We start from the raw sequence: 22,262 nt of genomic DNA on the forward strand, positions 1-22,262 counted from the left end.
GAAGAAGAAGAAGCAAAACCCTAGCCGCCGCCGCTTGCCTTTGCAGTGTTGCTGAAGCTAGGAGTGAGCCCGTGCGGTTTCCGTTTTCAGACCGCGGCCCCCCCATGAAATGGCGGATTTGGTGCTGGATGTGTGCGGTAATTACGGCGGGACGGAGCAGTGGGGCAGTGCTGGAGTGAGGGTGTTTGCGTCATTTCGTGGTAGGGTTTTGCGTGGCACTGGCTGGATGGGCTTCGGATGTGAGTGTCGGCCTAGGGATGGGCGGATGGGTTCTGTGTGGGCTCGCAAATGGGCGGCATTTGCGCGGCCCACTAAGAGATAGTACGATTTCTTTTTCTGTTTTACAAGTTGAGATTCATCAGTCGACACATTCAAAGGCACCAAGCCACATTTACGGATATGATTAAAAAAATGCACATTTATAAAAGTTAATTCTAGGACCCGAAATCTGTTCAAAACAAGACATGATCCATTTTAAAAAAAATTACTTGGGCTAGGTCATTTTGTAAAAATAATATGGTGTCATCAGCATATTGCATACGGATGATCCCAGTACCATTTAAATTGGGCAAGAGACCGGTAATCCAGCCACGGTTAGCAGCTTTCGCCAAGGTGAATACATCACTTACATGATCTCCTTGCGTCACACCTCTGCTAGGAAGGAAGAAATCACTATTGACATCATTGATCCTAATCCGAGTAGCAAAGTTGAAGATAGTTTGTGGTCGCTACCTCAGGCGCAATCTCATCCACACTCCGTCCATTGATCCATCTATCTCTCCAGAATAGAATACTCTCCCCATCACCCACCTCGAAGCTCGCCAGGCTCTGGAACACATCACTAGCTTCCACATCATTAAAGGCCGGCAGCCGTTGCCAAGGCCTCAACGGATCCGTACGGCGGAGCCAACACCACCTCACTCTGAGGGCCAAGCCCTGCAATCTCAAGTCCTTCACTCCAAAGCCACCGAACTGGTTTTTGGCAGGCCGCTGGACCCCAAAAGCACTACACAAAGTTTATCAACCAATGCGGAGTCGTTGTTAGAGACAACGTCCCGATCACCGTCCAGGAATGGAATGAGCCAAAGAAGGCACGTCTTGTTTTCATTTTATCGACAAGAGAACGAAAAAGCATTGCTAGAGAAAGCTTATGGAACATTTCATTAATTGCCCTCCATTGACCTCCTTTTTCCCGTCCAGAAAAAAGCTCTCATCTATTTGACCAACTCCTCCAGCACCCAAGCTGGCGCCTCAGCGACCATGAGCTGATGAATAGGCCGCACGCTTATCACCGAATTGATGAGGATGAGCCTCCCTGGTTTCTGAATCATGCCTCTCTGCCAAGCCGGAGCACAGTGTATGACCTGGTCAATCAGCGGTTGCCACTCCGCCTTAGTCAAGGGTCTCAGCGCAAGCTGCATACCAAGGTACTTGATGGGGAAACCCACCACCTTGCACCCCAACGTCTCTGCAACTCTCTCATCGTCTCCATCCTGCTCCCTAATCAGCGTGGCTGAGGTCTTTCTGAAGTTGACGCGCAGTCCGGAGGCCTGTCCAAACACTTGTAGAATTTCCTTCACCGCCTCAAGCCCAGTGTCCAGCGGCTTGCAGAAGATAACCACATCATCGGCGTAAACCGAGATTCGCTGAAGCTCTGATATCCCCGCAAGCCCAGTGAACAGTTGCCTATCCACGGCTTTCTTGATCACCGCCGTCAACACCTCCATAGCAGCCACAAACAGCATGGGCGAGGTGGGGTCCCCTTGTCTAAGCCCTCTGGCATGCACGAATCTATCTCCGGGCACTCCGTTCACCAGCACTCTAGTGTTCGCCGTGTTGAGCAACAAGGCAACCCACTTAAGGAATCTCTCTCCAAAACCCATGCGCCGAAGCACCTCAAACAGAAAGCTCCAAGAAATCGAGTCGAACACCCTTGTGAGGTCTAATTTGAGGAGCACTCCCGGTTGCCTCTTCTGATTGATCCTCCTTGCCACTTGTCTCACAAGCATGAAATTATCATGTAGGGACCGTCCCTTCACAAACGCCGACTGGTTGGTACTAACAACATCACCTAACCTTCGCCTCAGCCTGTTCGCCATCACTTTGGAGAACAGCTTAGAGAAGTTGTGCACCAAACTAATAGGGCGATAATCCTTGACCTCCATGGCGTCCGGTTTCTTGGGGATCAACGTGATCAGGCCTCTATTCAGACGTGCAAAGCCATGCCCATCTCCCACGCATAGTTTGAACAACCCCGCTAGGATATCTCTTTTGATGATAGGCCACGCTCTTTGATAAAAGGCTCCGGTGAACCCATCCGGTCCTGGTGCCCTATCTTGGGGGAGGTCCTTAACCACCCCCCACACCTCCTCCTCCGAAAACATGGCATCCAAGTCCTGAAGCTCAGCGGTGGGGATATCCAGCTCGTCCAGGTTAATAGAATGTTCTCTAGTCTGGACCTGTTCCAGCAACTGGGAGTACGCCTCTGTGAAAGCCACCACTTTCAAGCCCTGCTCCGTAACCAGCTCATCGCCGACCTTAACCGCAGCAATATGATTCTTCACTCTTCTTCCATTGGCGACTGCATGGAAAAGTGCTGTGTTGGCATCTCCCTCTCTCAACCAGCGGATCCTCGATCTTTGCCTCGCCATGGTCCGCTCCAGCGAAGCAAGCCCAAGAACGGACTGCTTGAGCATCCTCCTTAACCAAAGCTCCCTGGGGGTTAAGATGCGCCTCTCCTGGGCCACATCAAGGCGTAGAATCAGGGTGTTGGCAATCGCAATGTTCAACTTAATGTTCCAGAATTGGAGAAGTCAACTAGATTTTTCTAGAATTGGAGAAGGCAACTAGATTTTTCTAGAATTGGAAAAGTCAACTAGATTTTTCTAGAATTGGAGAAGGCGGTGTCGACATGGTGATGCCAAAGCATAAATATGGCATGGAATATGGAAGCGAAGAAGATGGGCTTGAGGAGAGGGAGGGATATGTATTCCAGTTATTGATGATCCAACATTCAAAAGTAGAGGCATGTAAGTAGCTAGTAGACGACACTCAATTTTTAGAGCAACCAGGCTAGCTCATAAGGACTTCTATACTCATTGCCCATTTGGGCGCATAAAACATGCATTCAACTCCACACCAGGATACCGAACGTATCTCTGACTGCGAATTTTCCATTCCACACATTGCGGATGAAACCATATTAATCAGGTCATTTTCCTTGCTGCTAATCCACGACATATAAATTAATGACATCCAGTTCAACTATAGGCGATATAAATTGCTAATCAGCAACTGGGGTAAGAAAACTGAAAAAAAAAGAACAAATAATTTCACTTACCGTTGTCTATTCACCAGCACATAATCAAGTTAACCTTGTACTCATCAGTTGCCATCAGGACAAGTGTGTCATTTTAAAATGTGATGCATTTATATACAAAGTCCTATAGAATCCTATCGCAGTCTCGAATTGGGCTTCACAGCTGAGCTACCCTTAAGCCAATCCACACTAGAAAGATTGCGCAATCAGAGAGCTCACTAGAATCCACAGAAGTCCTTGAGCTCATGATGCACATCCTCGTTCCTGAGCTTGGACATGGCAGACTTCTCGATTTTCCTGATCCACTCCTTAGACACATGGTAGATGCCTCCGATCTGCTCTAGAGACATGCACCTGCCATCCTCGAGGCCATGTCGCAGCTTCAGCACGTGCCCCTCTCTCACTGGGAGCGTGCCCAGAACAAGAAGCAGCCTCTCCCGCAGCTGCCTCCGGAAGATGACTTCTTCTGGATCTTCCAATGATGTGTCTGGAGTCACCTCCTGCATTTCAAAATTTGGTCAGACCGATTAGCTTGCGTTTAAATCGATGAAGTGTATGAACTTCCATCGATTATTATCATTCATAGATTTCCGTCTGTGGTCTGTTCATTCATAAATTGAGTTTATGCTGGGATCAATCTATATATGTGAGAGGGCATTCAGTATTGACTACTGGACATTACCCAAAACTTGGCATTCTGTCCGGTTCCGACCTCCGTGTAGAGTGAAACAACACGACGAGAGTACTTCTTTGCCAATCTAACATTGGCAAGTGACACGCCAACAAAGGTTGCAATCTCGTCGTCGATTGGGTTCCTCCCTGTGTTGGACCGTATCGCCCGCTTAGCTTCCTTCACTTTTCGGATGATACTCTCCATCCTTGCCTGCACTTGCATAATTATTGCATTATCAGGTCATGTCAAATAACTAAGGGTTAGAAAAAATTCTTACATGAAACACAAACTGAAACATATGAAAACAGTTGTTGATTCCAGAGGCATACAGGCAGCTGGATTACTCCAGAATTTTCAGCAAGGAGCGCTAGCATCGCTTTCCTTATCCAGTACTTCACATAAGTTGAGAACTTGCACCCTTTCTGGCTGTCAAACCTCTCGGCGCCATCAAGCACACCCATTTTCCCAGCCTGCAGTGTCATTTGCAACAAACTCAATTACAAAAGGTTGCTAGTTGTCAAGGTAAAGGAGATAAAGAGGGGATAAAAATGCCATCTGGTAACCTGGAGAAGATCTTCAAAAGCTGTTCCAATTCCGGTGTATGATCTTGCAATGTACTTGACAAGCCACTCGGTGGTTACCAATAGCCTCTCTCTGCAGCAGTAACCTGCTTGCAGTCTACTCTTCAGAACTGCTTCATCAACTCCAGCTGCCTTAGCCCACCTATCGTAGGTGACCACTTGTCCTTCCTTCAGCATGTTTTCTCTGATCTTCTCAAGGTTTGCACATTCCTGGGAACACACACGACACACAAAAAGTTAAGGAAAAATCCTAAAGAAAGGTGGATGGGTTCTTATCCCACTATCTAGAGCGCGGTGGTGTTTCTCAGCCGACTCTAGTTCGGCTTGGCTTCCCTTACCTTCTCCTTAATTAAAATAAGACGAGGCTCCTCACGTAGTGGTTAAAAAAAAGAGCGTAAACAACGAGTTAATGTTGATGAAGGGGATACCTTGATGGTCACCAGCAACTCCGATTGTTCTCGGACGATGCTCCTTCGTCGACCCGGATAGTTTTTCCACTCGGCTATAAATTGACTACAACTGGACTTGCGTGATTTTTTGGATTTTCGTGGCAACGCCCTTACGCAAACCCCGGAACCTTTCTCAGACGCTCTAATTCTCTTCAATTTCCTCTCCTGGCTTTTCCCGCTCCGAATGACCAGCTGATCATCGCTTTGCTCCTCGAGAGGACTAGTCACGGGACCGGATTCGGTAACATTCCAAGCAAGTGCAAAATCTGGTTCATATGAGGTTTGTGTAACAGTAGCCCTGGACCTGGTCGCGTTGAACCATTTCAGAGCTCCAAGTTGTTCCATATGTACAAGGATGTCTCTTTCCAGAGTTACCAAATCTTGGCCAGCCAAACTACTCTCCAAGACATGGATGTTTTGCATCAACAGGTTGTACTCCAAACTGTTGCTGCTTGTGTAAGCCACATCCATCCAGGAAGACATGTCCTCATAAATCCTGCCAAACTGCGTGTTTCGGTCAAGAGCATCATCAAGGGCTGTTCTTTCTGCATCCACCTGCAATTGAAAATGTGATCGATTAACAAAAGTATAAAAAATACAAAGAGATTACGGATGATAGAGTTCAAGTGGGCGCCTTCATTTTTGGCAAGCTGCTTGTCTTGTTCTCTGTTATCTGAAGCAAACCAGATGAAGACGCAGCAGTTCTGACGGTGTCACCCGGGCGCCGGTTAAGATTCGCATGCCGATTGAGCAACAGATGCAAGGCCAGAACTCTCAGGGATTCAGAGCAAGCTGGCCTTCCACTCACTGCATCCAGCACAAGGACAAGAAAGTTTCAGATTAGTGCCAGTAAGCAAGTTATGGCCTACCGAATTATCCGAACATTTACACGCGATTTTTTTTTATCCGAACATGCAGTCATAATTCAGAACCAGACACCATTTTCAATAACGTAAATCAGTCGGGCGTGTACAACCTCAAGATCACCGTTTCATTTCCTCAAAATATATACTACTGCCGCCACAGTAAAGCAAAATAAACTGATTCCTGCAGGACAAGAAATGAAACACCCAAGAGCCAAAACCTTGAGACGACTCACATGGGGGGTGGGGGTGCCTGGGGAGCTGGGCCTGCAGCATCCATGGCCAGACGGAGGAGGAGGAGGACGGGGACGGCGAGCAGCAGCAAGGCCCGCGCACCATGCGCAGACCCATGGCACGGCAATGGCAACGGCGCCGTGGGAGGCTTGGGAGGGGGATAGAGTTACAGAGGCCTATCGCCTTGTTTTTTTTTTTTTGGTTGGAGCGGACAGTTGGACAGGCAGCAGAGAAAAAAAAGATTTGGATCTTTCAGGGTGAAAGCGAGTTGGGATCTGTTTTTTCCTAGTTAGATATTTCGAGTTTTCTTCATGTTCTGAACAACATCTGAGCCTGAGGAAAAATAAAATAAATTTAATGTCGAATTTGTTCAAGAAAGAAGTGGTATGTGTAGGTGCGACAGCTGAGCAAACCTCTGCTTTCACTAGATGTTTTAGAGCGCTGCTATACACACGACAGTTTCTATCCGATACTTGTACGATTCTTTCTAGCAGCCAGCTTGCTTCAAGTGGATAAGGCTGGACTCAGTCGTTTCTCTTAACTACCCAGAACTAAAGCCCAGACCAATGATCTCTTGTGCTATCATCCTTTAAAAAAGACGGTGATAAAGTCAATGCAAGAGGATGCTTAGAAAATAGTTCATTACCGTTTTAATTTTTTGCGGGAAATTAACATTTTAATTTGATTTAAGGTTGTCTTCAAAAAAAAGTGGATGCCAGCAGCTTTATAGTTCCCTCCTTGGGTAATGCCTTGGCAGTGCCAAGTTGGTTTGTCTCTGCGGCGCGTGCGATGAATGTCTAGGCGGCGACCTCGAGTTTGGTCTTGCATATTAGGGTGGCGGGCCTGGATTGTGTGCGGTTGCGAGCCTATGAGATGGGGCTGCGGCTCAATAGAAAGTGGGTGCGACCCGGTGCTTTGCGGTGTGTGACAACTAGGTAGATGCCGAGGTGGCGGCTCGAGGACGAGGTGTTCGTCGACGTGTTGTGTGGTGGACACTTTGATATCGTTGGGTTTGTCAGCCTCGTGACACGTGAGTGATGATATTGCTCTTCATGCTAGTTAGTCGACAATGTCGTGTTCGTGCGACTCTTTGAGGCTCGGCTTCTTAGGGCATCACCAGTGGCTCGAAGTATTTCGGAGACCAAAAGTAACTGCACGCACCCGTTTGCTTCTGGCCGCGGATGCGAAATTGGCCTTTGGGCCGTGGTTGACCGTTTGCGTCTGGGGTGCCCCCAGCGTCCTGACGCATTTTATCTGGCGAGGCCGGTAGGGTTTATTCCACCAACATAGTACAATATTTAATGTATAGTTTTGAAACAACAAGTAACAAATTTCATAGCAATAAAATCAGGGAAATCCTATACACCGATCAGGTCGGTGTATACGAAGCCCCGCACACCCCCCGTCTTCCTTTTGGGCCGGCCCAATTTCGTCGTTCGACTGCTTCGGTTGACCAGGTCGATGTATACTGCTTCTTCTTCGGTCGCGTCCCGTCTTGCGCCTCCGCCCGAGTTCCGTCCCGTCGTGTGCCTCCGCCTCCGCCACTTCTTCGCTCGAGGAGAATCGTCCGCCTCAGCTTCCGCCACTTCTTCCCTCAAGTACTGGTTTTGTTGCTCTCCATGGCGGCGGAAGGTCAGTATCGTTTTTGTCGTACGGGAACTACTGGATTCGCTCTAGTTAGGGTCTCTCCAGTTGATTTTTGCTTCGATTCGTACTGTTTAAGAGGTTCTTCTAGTTTTCTGTTCCATGTAAGTCTGTCATACGCAACATCTTTCGCGTATGGAAGATAGATTCATGTACTTGTGAGCATCTGATTTCTTCTGCCTTTGCTAGCAGCTTTATCTCTAATGTTTATAATGCTGGGAGCGATTGTTTCAATTATTTTTATTTTTCTGATGTACCACTGTAGAACAGCTGCTACTCTTTGATGATTCAATTCATAACTCATCATAAGTTTAATTGACAAGGAACCTTTAGGCCAAAATTAATTAGTTTCAACAGAGATATTATGTTCAGAGAAATGAGGTTTTCAATCAACGATGGTTAATAACGTATTATATAGATAAAATGGTGGTAAGATGAATGAGTCCTCAACCATATTATGTACAATAGTTGTTATTGCAGCATTTCTTTACGAACCATTTTTAGTGGTGCTCCTTTGATTTTGCAGTTCGCAACTCATGTTCTTGATTAGAGAAATGCGGTCAGTTAGCATCCCTCTCATGGAATGGGTTGATAGGATTTTTGCTTAGGATTTTTCACAAATTTTATTTTTGTCTATGATATACACTATAAGGACCAAGGATGTGATTTGATAATCGTAGTTCGGGAGTAGCAGGAGTTAACCAGATTTAATAGGAACACTGGGAGACCTCGCGGATTCTGTTTTCTTCCGAATGCTACTATATATCCAGGATACCAGAAATGAAATGTGTCTTTTCCTTCTGTGTGTGTTGCCTACCACAGGAAGTTCTGACTGCTGTGTAGATCATGTCACTAGACAAGGCAGTGATCATGTTAGAACCTTTTTTAATGACTGTATAGGCGATTGCTAAGAGAGTGAACACATGTTAAATTAGATACTTCACTGCAAACCATCTGGAGATCCTCCAATATTGGTTTTTCTTAGTGCAGTAGCATGTTCCTATTTTTTGAAAGTATAAGATAAGTTTGTTTTAGGGCCTAAGAGCGATTTGAGGAATATACAGTGAGTAGATTCAGTTAGTTTCCTGTATTGGCGCATTCGTTGAGTTTATGTACATATTTTTTTGTGCGTATCTGCATCAGTAGTGTGTTTCGAAAATAAAATGTCCTTTTTCACTGTCTAAAGTTGAAAAATACTGTTTTTAAAAAACATTGTCGTAGTGGACTCGTAGTCGATTTTTATTGCATTATTCAGAAGCATGGATCACTGCTTTGTAACTACTTTCAGTTCCTTCTCTTTTATTCATAGTGACGCAGTAGCAGTGACCGCCATGTACTTGCTCCTCCATGGATCGATGTACATATCCGCCTGGCTTTGTTTCACTTCAGCATGCGCTTATTTTTGTACTCGCAACCTACGTCCGTACATAGCAAATGCAGTTAGAACCGGATTGCGTACGCTAGGGACTTGTCCAGACTAAAGAGCCCGAATTGCTTTTCCGTCTCGATGCCTGTTTTCTAGTTCTCGTCAAACATGGCGAAGATATATGTGAAACATGGCGAAGATACGTCCGCACTGCTTCTGTTTAGATAAAGCACCCCGATCATACCAGACGCAACCTTTTGTATGATGTTGTTCATGAATCAATTGTTTCAGAGTAGGTTTTTTCCGGGGTAATACATTCTGTTTTAATTCTATAATGCATGGTTCAGATATATATACTACTACAACAGAGACAATTCAAACTAAATCCAAATATTTTAGGGTGTCTCTAATACATGTTTAGAATTAAATCTTTAAATAATTTCTCTAATACATGTAGAATCTCATGCGACAGGTTTTCTAGTTGTCCATATCTGCTTTTTTTATATTGAGCTAATATTTTGTTGCTTCTTTTATTTTTTTTGTAGTCAATGTTCTTGATATTGTTCCACCATGTAAGCCTAGCATACAATATAGGTTTTCTAGTCTCAGATTTATGAAAATAGTGAAGAAATTCAATCCAATCCAGAGGTCCTACATTTCCAAGTATCATTTGGATAATCTGGCTATGCTCCCCGATCACCTAATGATCCCTATGCATCTTCTTGAGTGGCTTGTCAGCAAAACTTCTAATGGTGAATCAAAGTACTTTCAGCACGAGAACAAAACTATTCACTTCAACAAGTGGTCGACAAGGTTTTCGGTTTTCAGCTGGGACCAAGCAATTTCTTTTGGAAAGATCTGATGATGCTGAAATAAACAGAGAGGTTGATGAGATATGTAATCGGTACCTACAAGGGAAGAAGAAGATATCTGTGTTGAACGTGGAATCTGTTTCGCTTGGTTCTAACAGTGAGGTTGTTTTCATTAGGAGCTTCTTGCTTTTATTCATCACAACAGTTTTGTGCCCTTCGACATACAATTTTGTGAACCCCAAATATCTGTTCTCTCTGAGAGACAGTGACATTGAAGAAGTGTATAATCTGGATTTTGCCTCCCTCAACAATCTGTGGAATGAGATGAATTCTTGGAAAGCAAAGATTCTCCAAGACAAAAGTGAATCCAACAGGATATTATGGATCGGTGGCTGCTTACCTTTGCTTGCAGTACGTGCTTTATTTTGCATTCTGTATCTTCTGTAATGTATTTTTCTTTTTCACTACTATTTTTTGTATTTTAAATATCTTCTATAATCTTCTTATGTCTGCTCTTATTTTGTTTCGTTGTTGTAGGTTGTATACATGGATTTCCTTGATTTCGAGGTCCTTTTGATTATCATTTGCCTAGAATGTCACATATAAGGAATGAAGATTTTGTTCATGTAGTGAATTTAGACCGTAACATGAAGTCACAAAAATCCTATGGCGTCCTACTAGTATGTCATCTTTTCTCAATTAATTTCCTTTTTTACATCCTTTTTTTATTCAACCTTTTTTATTAACTAAGTTCATATATTTATACATCATCAGGACATCACTCTTACTCCATATAATAATGCCTTAGCAATTATACTGGTTAAAGTGGAGCCTAATGCAGTTGTGGCAGTGGTTGATGATCTTCCAGTAGATCATGTAGAACCTTTTGATGAAGACGTTGTTCACAATGTTTAAGAAATAGTATGTCTCTATTTCTTTTTTGTATATTTCTTTTTTGAATAACAGGTTCCTCATTGACTTTTTGCAAAAATAGGAAATCCTAATTCTTATTTTTTGCTTATATTCCTTTTGTTTTGCCAGATTGATATCTCTGATACACAAGATGAAGTGGATAGTCTTGGGTCTTACACCATTGAGCATGAGGGTTGGGTGCATTCTGTTGTTTCAGATGGTGATTATGCTCAGACTAGGAGTTTTGATGCTCGTGTTGAACGAGATATAATTGGACTTGGCGAGAACTCTATTGAGGGTATGAATTGTTATGCTTGCGGCTTTTTCATTTGGTACTATTTATCCAATGTTTTGTATAGTTCAATTTTTAATGTATTGCTTTATTTTCATTGCTTTGCTTTATCTTAAGAGTGAAAACGTCGATTTTTTTATGAAGTTTTTGTATACTGCAAGTATGTGTTCAAATGTATCAAAGTAGAATCTTTCTTACTGTGTTCAAATAATGATAACAGATGTTATATGACTTTGATAATAGCTGTTTTTTAGTATATGTTTTTGTCATGGTTTCTTTTTGTTAAAGATACCAAATAGTTTATTTTTTATGTTAAAGCTATGATTTTTTTCATGACAAAGAATCCGTTCATTAAAAGAATCCGTTCATGAAAAGAATTCGTTCATGATAAGAAACCAGTCATGTTTTCTAAAAACGTTCATGCATAAAATTCATTCATGCTCGAAATTTATGTTCAAGTTTGGAAATAGTTCATGCAAACAAAATTATTCGTGGTTTCTTTTTTTTAAAGGTACTAAATAGTTCATTTTCTATGTTCAAGTTACGATTTTTTGTTCATGACAAAGAATCTGTTCATCAAAAGAATTAGTTCTTGTTTCTATTTTCTTCTATAAAAGTCGGGGGGAATCTTTTTTATGTTAAAGGTACAAAAACCATTCGTAAAAAATAATCCGTTCATCAAAATAATCCGTTCTTTTTAAAGGTCCAAGCTATGAAGAAATCGTTCATGCAAATATTCCGTTGATCACAAGAATTCGTTCATGCTTCTATTTTTCGTTTTCAAGGTAGGGGATCTTATAATCCGTTCATCCTCGAATTTTATATTAAAATTAGCAAACCTTTTCGTGGCAAGGAACCGTTCATTGTTTCTTTTTTGTTCTAGGATAGGAAAAAATTTCATGATAAGAAACAGTTCATTAGAGAATTTTTTTGTTCAAGTTTGAAAACCGTTCATGCCAACAAAACTGTCCATGGTTTCTTTTTTGTTAAAGATACCAAATAGTTCATTTTTTATGTTTAAGCTATGATTTTTGTTCATCACAAAGAACAAAATTCCTTGCCATGAAAACATGAACTATTTGGTATCATGATAAGAATCCGTTCATCAAAAGAATTCGTTCATGATAAGAAACCGGTCATGTTTTCTAAAAACGTCCATGTATACAATTCATTCATGCTCGAAATTTATGTTCAAGTTTGGAAACCGTTCATGCAAACAAAATTGTTCAGGGTTTCTTTTTTTGTTAAAGGTACTAAATAGTTCATTTTTTATGTTCAAGTTACGATTTTTTGTTCATGACAAAGAATATGTTCATCAAAAAGATTAGTTCATGTTTCTATTTTCTTCTATAAAAGCCGGTGGGGGGGGGAATCTTTTTATGTTAAAGGTACAAAAACCATTCATACAAAATAATCCGTTCATCAAAATAATCCCTTTTTAAAAGGTCCAAGCTATGAAGAAACCGTTCATGCAAAGAATCCGTTGATCACAAGAATTCGTTCATGCTTCTATTTTTCCTTTTTCAAGGTAGGGGGATCTTTATAATCCGTTCATGCTCGAATTTTATATTAAAATTAGCAAACCTTTTTCATGGCAAGGAACGATGTTCAAGGAAATCCATTTTTAAAGGTCCAAGTTATGAAGAAACCGTTCATGCAAAGAATCCGTTCATCACAAGAATTCGTTCATGCTTCTATTTTTCCTTTTTCAAGGTAGGGGGATCTTATAATCTGTTCATGCTCAAATTTTATATTAAAATTAGTAAACCTTTTCATGGCAAGGAACTGTTCATTGTTTCTTTTTTGTTCTAGGTAGGAAAATGTTTCATGATAATAAACCGTTCATTAGCGATTTTTTTTGTTCAAGTTTGAAAACCGTTCGTGCCAACAAAACTGTTCGTGGTTTCTTTTTGTTAAAGATTCCAAAATAATTCATTTTTTTATGTTCAAGCTATGCATTGTGTTCATGACAAAGAATCCGTTCATTAAAAGAATCCGTTCATCAAAAGAATTCGTTCAAGATAAGAAATCGGTCATGTTTTCTAAAAACGTTCATGCATAAAATTCATTCATGCTCGAAATTTATGTGCAAGTTTGGAAACCGTTCATGCAAACAAAACTGTTCATGGTTTCTCTTTTGTTAAAGGTACTAAATATTTCTCTTTTGTTAAAGGTACTAAATAGTTCATTTTTTATGTTCAAGTGATGATTTTTTTTTTTCGTGACAAAGAATCTGTTCATCAAAAGGATTACTTCATGTTTCTATTTTTTTCTATAAAAGCCGGTGGGGGGGGGAATCTTTTTATGTTAAAGGTACAAAAACCATTCATACAAAATAATCCGTTCATCAAAATAATCCATTTTTTAAAGGTCCAACCTATGAAGAAACCGTTCATGCAAATATTCCATTGATCACAAGAATTCGTTCATGCTTCTATTTTTAATTTTCAAGGTTGGGGGATCTTATAATACGTTCATGCTCGAAATTTATATTAAAATTGGCAAACCTATTCATGGCAAGGAACCGTTCATTGTTTCTTTTTTGTTCTAGGTATGAAAATGTTTCATGATAAGAAACCGTTCATTAGAGAATTTTTTTTGTTCAAGTTTGAAAACAATTCATGCCAACAAAACTGTTCATGGTTTCTTTTTGTTAAAGATACCAAATAGTTAATTTTTTTATGTTCAAGCTATGATTTTTGTTCATGACAAAGAATCCGTTCATTAAAAGAATCCGTTCATGAAAAGAATTCGTTCATGATAAGAAACCAGTCATGTTTTCTAAAAACGTTCATGCATAAAATTCATTCATGCTCGAAATTTATGTTCAACTTTGGAAACCGTTCATGCAAACAAAATTAGAAATATTTTTGCAAGATAAGTATGTGTTCAAATGTATCGAAGTAGAATCTTTCTTACTGTGTTCAAATTAGCGTCAATTGATCCTCTCTTACATATGGTTCTTCATCAATGTGGGCAAGAAATATTAGGAGGCCAAATTAGTATCAAGTCAAAAACTCTTTTTGTTCCTAGCAGCAAACTAAAAATGCAACATGTACAACCTCCACAACAAGTAATTTTCGCCACTGTATTAGAGCATGAATTTTACTGCAAACTTACAAGCTCCAAACCAGAAAGCAGGTATTTTGTTCAAACATATTCACTGCATATGTGAACTGAATTCATTGCTAATTTACACGTATTCTTCACTGCATATCAAGAATAAATGTTTTACAAACATATTCTTTTATTTTTAATAGCCCTAGGATTTTTGAAATTAAAACAGTATGGGTAGATCAAAGAACATTGTCGTTATCTATGAACCCAGGAGGTTGGATTCACCCCTGTGTAATGGATTGTTATGGAATGTTAACTACGACCGAGCAGATTCATTGTAGAAAAGAAGGAAAATTTGGTGAGGAAGACATTCTCATACATGTCGTCATAAAAGAAGTCACGGTTTGTATCATCTTACCTAATCATATGCCACATGACATTTTCCCCCTCTTTTACTGGTTGAATTCCATTTTAATTTCCATTGTTTATTCCTTTTTTAACTTCGCACAGAAATTACTAATGGACCCTAACCTGGATTGTTCTGACCCAGAATATAAACGGGTTTTATCACTAGATTATGTTGGATACAGATTGGAAAATGCAAGACTGGTAAATTTCTTGTTAACCATCTGCTTTTTTCTCCTCAATATATAGTGAGAAAAATCCTCCTTCAATTTCCTCATAATATATCAATTAATTTTCTTCAAATCTACTATATGCAGGTACACATTCCATGTCCAATTGGGAAAGAGTGGATTCTCATTGTCGCAAACTTCATTGATAAATCATTTGATGTATTAAATCGTGATTCTGCAGTAGAAATGTTCTCCTCAGTAGTTAACTCTGTGATTTTCAATTTCAAACAACTATTTGTCAAATGTTACCCTGGTTGCTTCAAGTTCAACATACATGACTTTAGTGTTAAGTATGTTCATGTGCCTAAACAAAACTTTAGGTGATTACAAAACCCTGCATTTTTTAATAATAAACACTTATTTGCTTATTTTTTAATTATACATAAGCTTATCAGGGGCATTTTCTATTCTCTACTTAAGCGCAGGTATGATTCTGTAATTTTTGTGATCCAATACATGAGATGCTACAATGGAGTTGAAGTAAAACAATTCTCAAATGTAAGTTATTCTTCCATTTTTTAGAATTTTGTACTTACTGTTTTTTGTAAAATACAATGTAAATCTATAATTCTCATTTTTTATATATTCTTTTATTTTATTTATAATCTACATATATTGTTTCAATAAAGGTTGACTTGCAAGCAATTCGTGAAAAAGTCTCATGCCAGCTAGTGATAAACAAATTCAATGAGCAACTGCCAATAGCACGAGAATTCATTTCGAAGCATGTAAGTATAATTATTTATTTTTAGTACTATATCATTTTTCTATGTTCTGACCATATAGAAACATACCCACATCACGATAATTCATTTCTGTAAAGTGAATTTATTCTTTTTCATAGGCTCCACATCTTCTCCATTGATTAAGTAAGCAAAAAAAATTCAAGGAGACAGATGATGTATTACAACTGTAAGTCCCTTCAAGTTACTATTTTTTCCACAATTTATTCTTTATTCGGTCATTACAAATATATGATTTTTCCCAAAATCTTTATGCATTTTCTCTATTTCATTTATTCCAGAGATTCCAAGATCAAGGAAGAAGAGAAACATTTGATTGACAAAATGAGATATTACATTTTATGTTTGGAGAAAATAGTCTTGTTACCCGACTTCCTTTATAAGTGGGATTTATTTTTCTTTGTTTAAAGTGATTTGTGGGTGACCTAGATAAAGTACATACAATATGTTTTAAGCCAGAAGGAACTACTTTCTGTGGCATTTTGACATTTTATGTATTTTTAAGTTTCCTGATGATGCATTTTCCAATTCCTTTTTTAAAAGGAACAATATCTGGAAAGAAAAAAATATGAATCATACCTAGGTAGCAGGGAGAATCTGGACTGCTTCTTACATTCAGAGTAGAAATTGGGAAGCTATTCCAATTTTCGAAACTATACAAATTGACGAAAAAGAGTTTTGTTTTCTATAACTGTTTCGTATACTTTCAGAAAAGTGGCACGAACTGAAAAAATGCTAGTGCGTGAATCGAACTCGTGACTGCTTCGTACATTTTCCCAGAAATTGTACGAACTGAAAATTCGCTAGCGAGGAGAATCGAACTCGGCTCGTCACCGAACAGCGAAGCAGTCTCAGCCGGTAGGAATCGTGGGCCGGGCCCAACAACCGACAGGGGGTGTGCGGCTCGTCGATCACCACCGACCAGGTCGGTATAAAGCAACTCCCATAAAATCATAGACGCATCTGCGAACCAAATTTGGACCACGTTTACATTCCCGCGGATAGGCTGGTCATTTTGCCTCGGTTGTGGGGCTTGATCCAGTTTGTACTACCTGCGTTTTGACGAATAAGATGCATGCGTATTTCAAGATGAACTTTGACCAAAAAAGTTGAGCAACAATATCTTTGTTATATTGTACGTAATTAGTATCATTAGATTTATATTGAAAACACTTTCTAATGATGCTAATTTTATACCAACAATCTTTATATATTTAGTGTAATTCTTAGGCAAAATAAAAAACCGAAAAACGAGAACGTCTTATTCACTGAAATTAAAGGAGTACCAATTTCAGTTGATTTTCGGTTAATTAACCAGACAAGTCGTTTTCTAATCAATGGAAGGCAACGATTTTGTCTCGTTTAAAAATAGTTGGGCTGGGGCTTGGGACGTGGCCACATGGGACGAGGCACACAGAGTTGTTTAGCGCTATGTTCAGTTGCAGAAAAAGAAACAAAGATTAGCACTGCGGGAGAGTTATCGGACAGAGATCGTATGAAAATTATCGTGTGTGAAGCAATTCCGGATGTTTTAAGTCTTCTCACGAGTATGTTCTCAAGATGTACGGAGTACATATTAACAGCACATGTATGTTTTTTTAATTTGTTAAAGTATAATTTTTCTTTCTCATTGAGATAGCAGAATAGAATTGGACAATTTATAAGAAAAACTAGCCAAAAAGGGAAACAACACAAAACACAGCATGCATGACTTCAGGTTGAGGCCGCGCCCCACACAACTCGATGACCAAAACGCCCGAGCAACGAAAGTCGACACTCAAACACACTATAACTAATAACTGTCAAGTGACTAGTAGAATAAATAGAAAAGGCGAAGTCATCAAGCAGACCGCAACTTTGCTACGTGTAGAAACTAGTATGGAATTCTTTGTATTGTTCCAATTTCGTTTAAAGAAATTCAACATGGCAAATAAAATTTAGTATCTGAACTAGAGCGGTAATGTGTAGATTTCTATATTTTAGGTATAAACATGCGGAAAAACATGGATTACGTATTGGTTATTATACAAGAAGTATGTGAACAACACGCGGACATCTTTTGACCATAATTAGCCCCAGTGATATCCAAAATCGACAAAACGACATAAGTAATTGGATTGACTCGGCAAGGCGTACATCACTATGTGACATGCAATTCTCAATTTCTTCACTCCAAAATCAGCTCAAGGGTCCTATTTGAGCAAATATTGAACTTATATTCATGCTCAAAAAGATAGACTTCTTTCATGTTTCGACAATGCTGGTATTAATTATTTAGATTTCAGCACTAAAACATTGGTGGAAATATCAAAGCAAGATTGTGACTGTCAATTCAATAAGAAGAAGGTTCAGTCATGGCATGCCAATGTTTGTTCCCACATAATGAGAAGGCAGACCTGGTAAATAGTGAGAGTAAACATACAACTATCAATTCAACAATGCCACATAGATGAGTTGGGCAATTTGTCAGGAGCAACACAGGTCGAAAAGGCACAATTCTCTCTGGGAGATTGCGTCCATGCCTACCTGTCAGCATCATCTCAGCTGCATCCTTGCTGTAAGTAACTTGACATATATAGTCCTTCATGTGTTGGGTTCTAACTATTAATATCAGAAGATCCATCAGCAACGTCTTGCACCCTCTTCCCGATGAGGTAGCGGTCATCCCTGATCGAAGCATGGAGTTCGACACAGAACACCTTGGCGAGATAGCAGAAGGCACCCAAGCCAAGGATGACCAACCATGCGAAGCGGTACACTGCCGAGTTCACGACAGCAGAGTAGCCAAATCTTGGGAAGACGCCCTTGGCAAGCACATAAGGAACACACAAAGCAGCTACTAGCTTCGTGGCAATAGGCATGAATATATCTTGAAAGAACCAGCACAGTGATATCGCCCCTGAACGGTAATCTGCCCTGTATCGAACAATCTTCGGGTCCCACCTTTCATCAATGAAATAGGCAAGGAAAGGCGTGGTCCTTGTATCATGAACCTTTGAGGCAAAAAGTGGCAAGTTATTTTGTATTCCTATCTTCGATCTAACTAGTAACCTACCGAGAGTAGTTCAGGAATCATCAGCATGCTACCAAAAACTATGGCAGATACAAGTAGTGATAATTGTGTGCGTGCTTGATGTCCGATAAGATAAAATGAAGGGCAGAGGGTTATGAGTTTATTTAATGAACATAGACCAACCAAACTTTGAAATGAGATCTAGCTAAAATAAAAATATGGAAGTGTTCTTGTTCGTATGGACTCTAGCAGTGGGATTTCCGCAATCGGTACAGTTTGAGTGCCAAGTAGCAAATTATACCTGGTCTAATTATGTTAAGTTTGGTACACATATATAAGAGAAAAGAAAGCAACAAGAAAATTTGCAACTCACCAGCTTCATCCAGATTCTCAGAAGTACATACCCCATGTACCAAATGTAGAAAACTGAAACATCATCGTCAGGCCCAGCGAGTAAAGGTACTAGTAATAAATCAGCTAGCGACCCGATCAGGAAAGGGATGATGACCACCTGAGAGCAGAAAACTTTAAGTTATTTAACTGTAGGATAGAATAGAAACAATATAAAGGAACCCACCCCAAAGTAAAGTTTCTCACCAATAAGAACTTTGCCAGATTGCGATTCAAAGCTAGAAGATGTGCTTTCTCACAACTCATATAGGCAAATGAATCTCTAGACATGGCAATAATAGTTGATATGCTGCTAAATCCAACAACGAAAGCAAGCAGATCTAAGAGAAAAAAATATCAACAAGTAAGCCCAAAAATTTAAATACACGCTTTGTTTACGAAGGAAGTTAACAATACAATAACAATCTCTAAATAATCATTACCGTTGGATTTTAATCCACCTGCTAGTGGCATCCAGGTGATGGCAAACAACAAAGCACGCCCAATTAAGATTGGAAAAATAAGCACGGCTGAATTGAACATCGCAACAGTCAACCAGGCAAGCACCACACTAGTAGCAAATGAATGCCGAGTTACCTTCTTCACTAGGCACCCAAGGTACATGAGTATATCAGTTTTGTCTATGAGAAATCTCAGAAGAAGAACACGACAAATTGAATCGGCATAGTTTCGTGGTGCTTGCCAAAAAGATAAACCCTTGGCAGGATGACCGAAGTAGCTGCGGGTCACAGACATTCAAATAAAGTGTGGAGTCATAAAAATCTGCACAATACATCAGCATATGAAAGAAAACTGAATACTTACGTGATATCTAATGGGAACAGGCCTGGTGCCAACTGGTCAGCAATTTGAATAGGAGTAAAAATGACCACAGGCACAATGGTAATGCTAACCAAAATACGCTTCTTGAAATAAAGTTTGTAGAATGGTCCGTCAAAGTTATAGTGAGAGGGGATGGCAACTCCTGGCCTCAAAATCTACTCACAACAAAATGCAATATCCATTATACCCCTGAACTGTAAACTACATATACTATTGACATGATGAGGTATATAATATGACAAATACCTTGTGAATAACTATGAACAAAATGGTGTGTAGATACGAAAATGTGTGCCCGACAAGCCAATGAAGAGCGGTTGAAGCAAAAGGCGAAGCAAACAGAAGTTTAAACCTTTCAGACATTGTTGCACCAACAATTTTTGAAGCCCATATGTCAAGCCACCAGCCAAACAACATTGGGTACATAGCTGCGCTCAGGAACTTAAGACAAAAGTTGGCAAAACTGATAAAAGCTACGATCCCTACGAGTAATATACCAGCCAACCTTCTAATGAAAACTGCAATTGTAAGGCGTTTTCCTCTCAAGTATTGGCCAAAAGTGTTCAACACAACAGAAATTATGCCCGCAGAAATGATAAATCCATATCCAGTAAGAAGAATGCTAACTCTTGAAGTGTAGGAGTTGACTTCATTCCCATTGCAAAAATCGGAACATGATATGCACCATAGGATTATCCTTCCTAGTGAGAAAGGGAGAAAGCCCAAAATACAAGCAAGGCCCAGGTCACATATTACCACCTGATTAGACAAGCATATTGTTATAATTTTTCCTAAATCCATAACAAGCATTAGAAATGTGAGGTGCTCAATCGTATTTTTAAAACAATGGATAGTAGGTTTTCCCGTGTGACCATAAATTTAGTTTGCCACTATTTGTGTTGATTATGTGGACAAATCAAGGATGACAAGATGTGATAAATGTTGCTCCAATCCCAGAACCTAGAATTTTTGATTACTACTGTATAAGAATCTACAATGATCTTATCAGTCAACCTAGCAGGCTAGCATACAAAATGTACTAGACAGAGGAAATTGGTTCAAAAGCACCAGCCATACCATCAAGAAGGCTTCAATGGCATATAGCGCAAGGACTTGCAGACCATCAAATCCTTCATCGTCCAGAAGCTGAGTTTCCAGGTGATCAACCCAGCGCGCAAACGGAGATACACCAAATAGCTCAGTCCAATGCTCAAGTGCAACCAAGATGGCAATAAAAGCGAGGAGGGAGGCAGTAGAGAGGCGAGTGTGGAGAGCAAGTAGTGCACTTGACCAAAAGACTCGGCAAGGGCGAGGCGCCATGCCCAGCGATTGGCAAGGTGAATGGAAAATTCTGGCACGACGCAGACGGCGAAGACGACGGAAAGGAGAGGGAGCAGCAGATCCCTGAGCTTGTCGGGCAAGCCCGCCAAGAACTCGTAAATGGGCAGCCTCGAAGGGGCGTCAGCGGCGTAGAGAAGCTTGATGGAGATGTCGCGGTGGCACACCTGTAATGGTTTGAAATGATTGCTTGCGTCAGCATCACATCAAAATGGAACACAAAAGAAGGAATTAAGCGCGACCAGCTGACCATGACATAACTAGTACAAGAATGTATCGTATTGCGAAAAAGGGATGTTTTCACCGAGGAATCATGACATGCCATAGCATGATAATTGGTGAGTTTAAGCACGAGCATCTGGATATCTCATGATACGTCATAGCAATCGGGATTGGAATTGGTTGTGGATAAGCGGGTTTCTAAACGAGATTGGCAAAAAGGAATTAAATAGGCTTGAAACACATCAAAGCAACAGAATCTAGGTGCACATTCCATAAGGGAGGATTTTTCAATGGGGAATTATTGCAAGCACAGCATGGTCACGAGGTAAATTAATGGGACTGAAATTGGTACGTAGTGAACAAGAGCGAATGGGATCTCATCATTTGCAGACACAGTGGACATGAGAATCCCCAGGCGGCAGATGCGGCGGGAGACGATCAGCGATACCTCACACCGGCGTTTGTGGCGGGCGGCGATCCACTGGAGCTGGCAGTCGTCGTGGACGAACCTGATGCTGCCGCGGCAGGCGCACGGGTGGCGCAGCGGGCGGGCCGGCTCGGCGGGCAGGCGGCAGATGCGGCACTCCTCCTCTTCCTCGTCTTCCCTGGGATCTTCCTCCGCGGAGAACATTGCCTCGTCGGAGACGTCGGCGGCGTCCATTGGCATTCCGGTGCGAAGGTTCCCGTCGTCTCGAGCGAGGCCGGGGGTTTAGGAGGAGCAGATCGAACTCGAAGGAGCACAAGAGATTGGGTCGTCTTAGTTTTCTATTTTATTTCTCGTCGTACACCGCAGCGAGCTTGTTCCGGGCTTCCGGCCCAACAAGGCCTTTTCTCATTTTTTTCAGTTTTGTTTTTGTTTTTGTTTTCTTTTCTCTT

General features: G+C 40.7%; 1 protein-coding gene, 1 long non-coding RNA gene and 1 pseudogene across 3 annotated transcripts; 1 reads left to right on the top strand and 2 right to left on the bottom strand.

Moving 5' to 3' along the window:
- Positions 1 to 3,314: 3,314 nt before the first annotated feature.
- LOC124706923 (RNA polymerase sigma factor sigC) lies at positions 3,315 to 6,271 on the bottom strand. 2 transcript variants are annotated; one of them, XM_047238595.1, is made up of 7 exons: positions 6,107 to 6,271; positions 5,657 to 5,829; positions 5,002 to 5,577; positions 4,556 to 4,783; positions 4,322 to 4,462; positions 4,002 to 4,202; positions 3,315 to 3,819 (listed from the first exon to the last, which is right to left on the bottom strand). In XM_047238595.1, the coding sequence occupies exons 1-7, from the start codon at positions 6,234 to 6,236 to the stop codon at positions 3,538 to 3,540; spliced, it is 1,731 nt and encodes a 576-aa protein (XP_047094551.1). In that variant the 5' UTR covers positions 6,237 to 6,271; the 3' UTR covers positions 3,315 to 3,537. The 2 variants fall into 2 exon arrangements, with proteins under 2 accessions (XP_047094551.1, XP_047094552.1); XM_047238596.1 differs by having other exon boundaries at positions 6,122 to 6,270.
- Positions 6,272 to 15,526: 9,255 nt separating this feature from the next.
- On the top strand, positions 15,527 to 15,927 carry LOC124648907. Its single transcript, XR_006986468.1, has 3 exons — positions 15,527 to 15,565; positions 15,682 to 15,749; positions 15,862 to 15,927. It is a non-coding gene; the product is annotated as an uncharacterized LOC124648907 (long non-coding RNA).
- A 2,250-nt stretch (positions 15,928 to 18,177) lies between these two features.
- Positions 18,178 to 22,047, bottom strand: LOC124648102 (annotated as a pseudogene).
- Positions 22,048 to 22,262: the final 215 nt, after the last annotated feature.

This window comes from Lolium rigidum, chromosome 4 (genome assembly GCF_022539505.1).
Source record: "Lolium rigidum isolate FL_2022 chromosome 4, APGP_CSIRO_Lrig_0.1, whole genome shotgun sequence".
NCBI classification, from domain to species: domain Eukaryota; kingdom Viridiplantae; phylum Streptophyta; class Magnoliopsida; order Poales; family Poaceae; genus Lolium; species Lolium rigidum.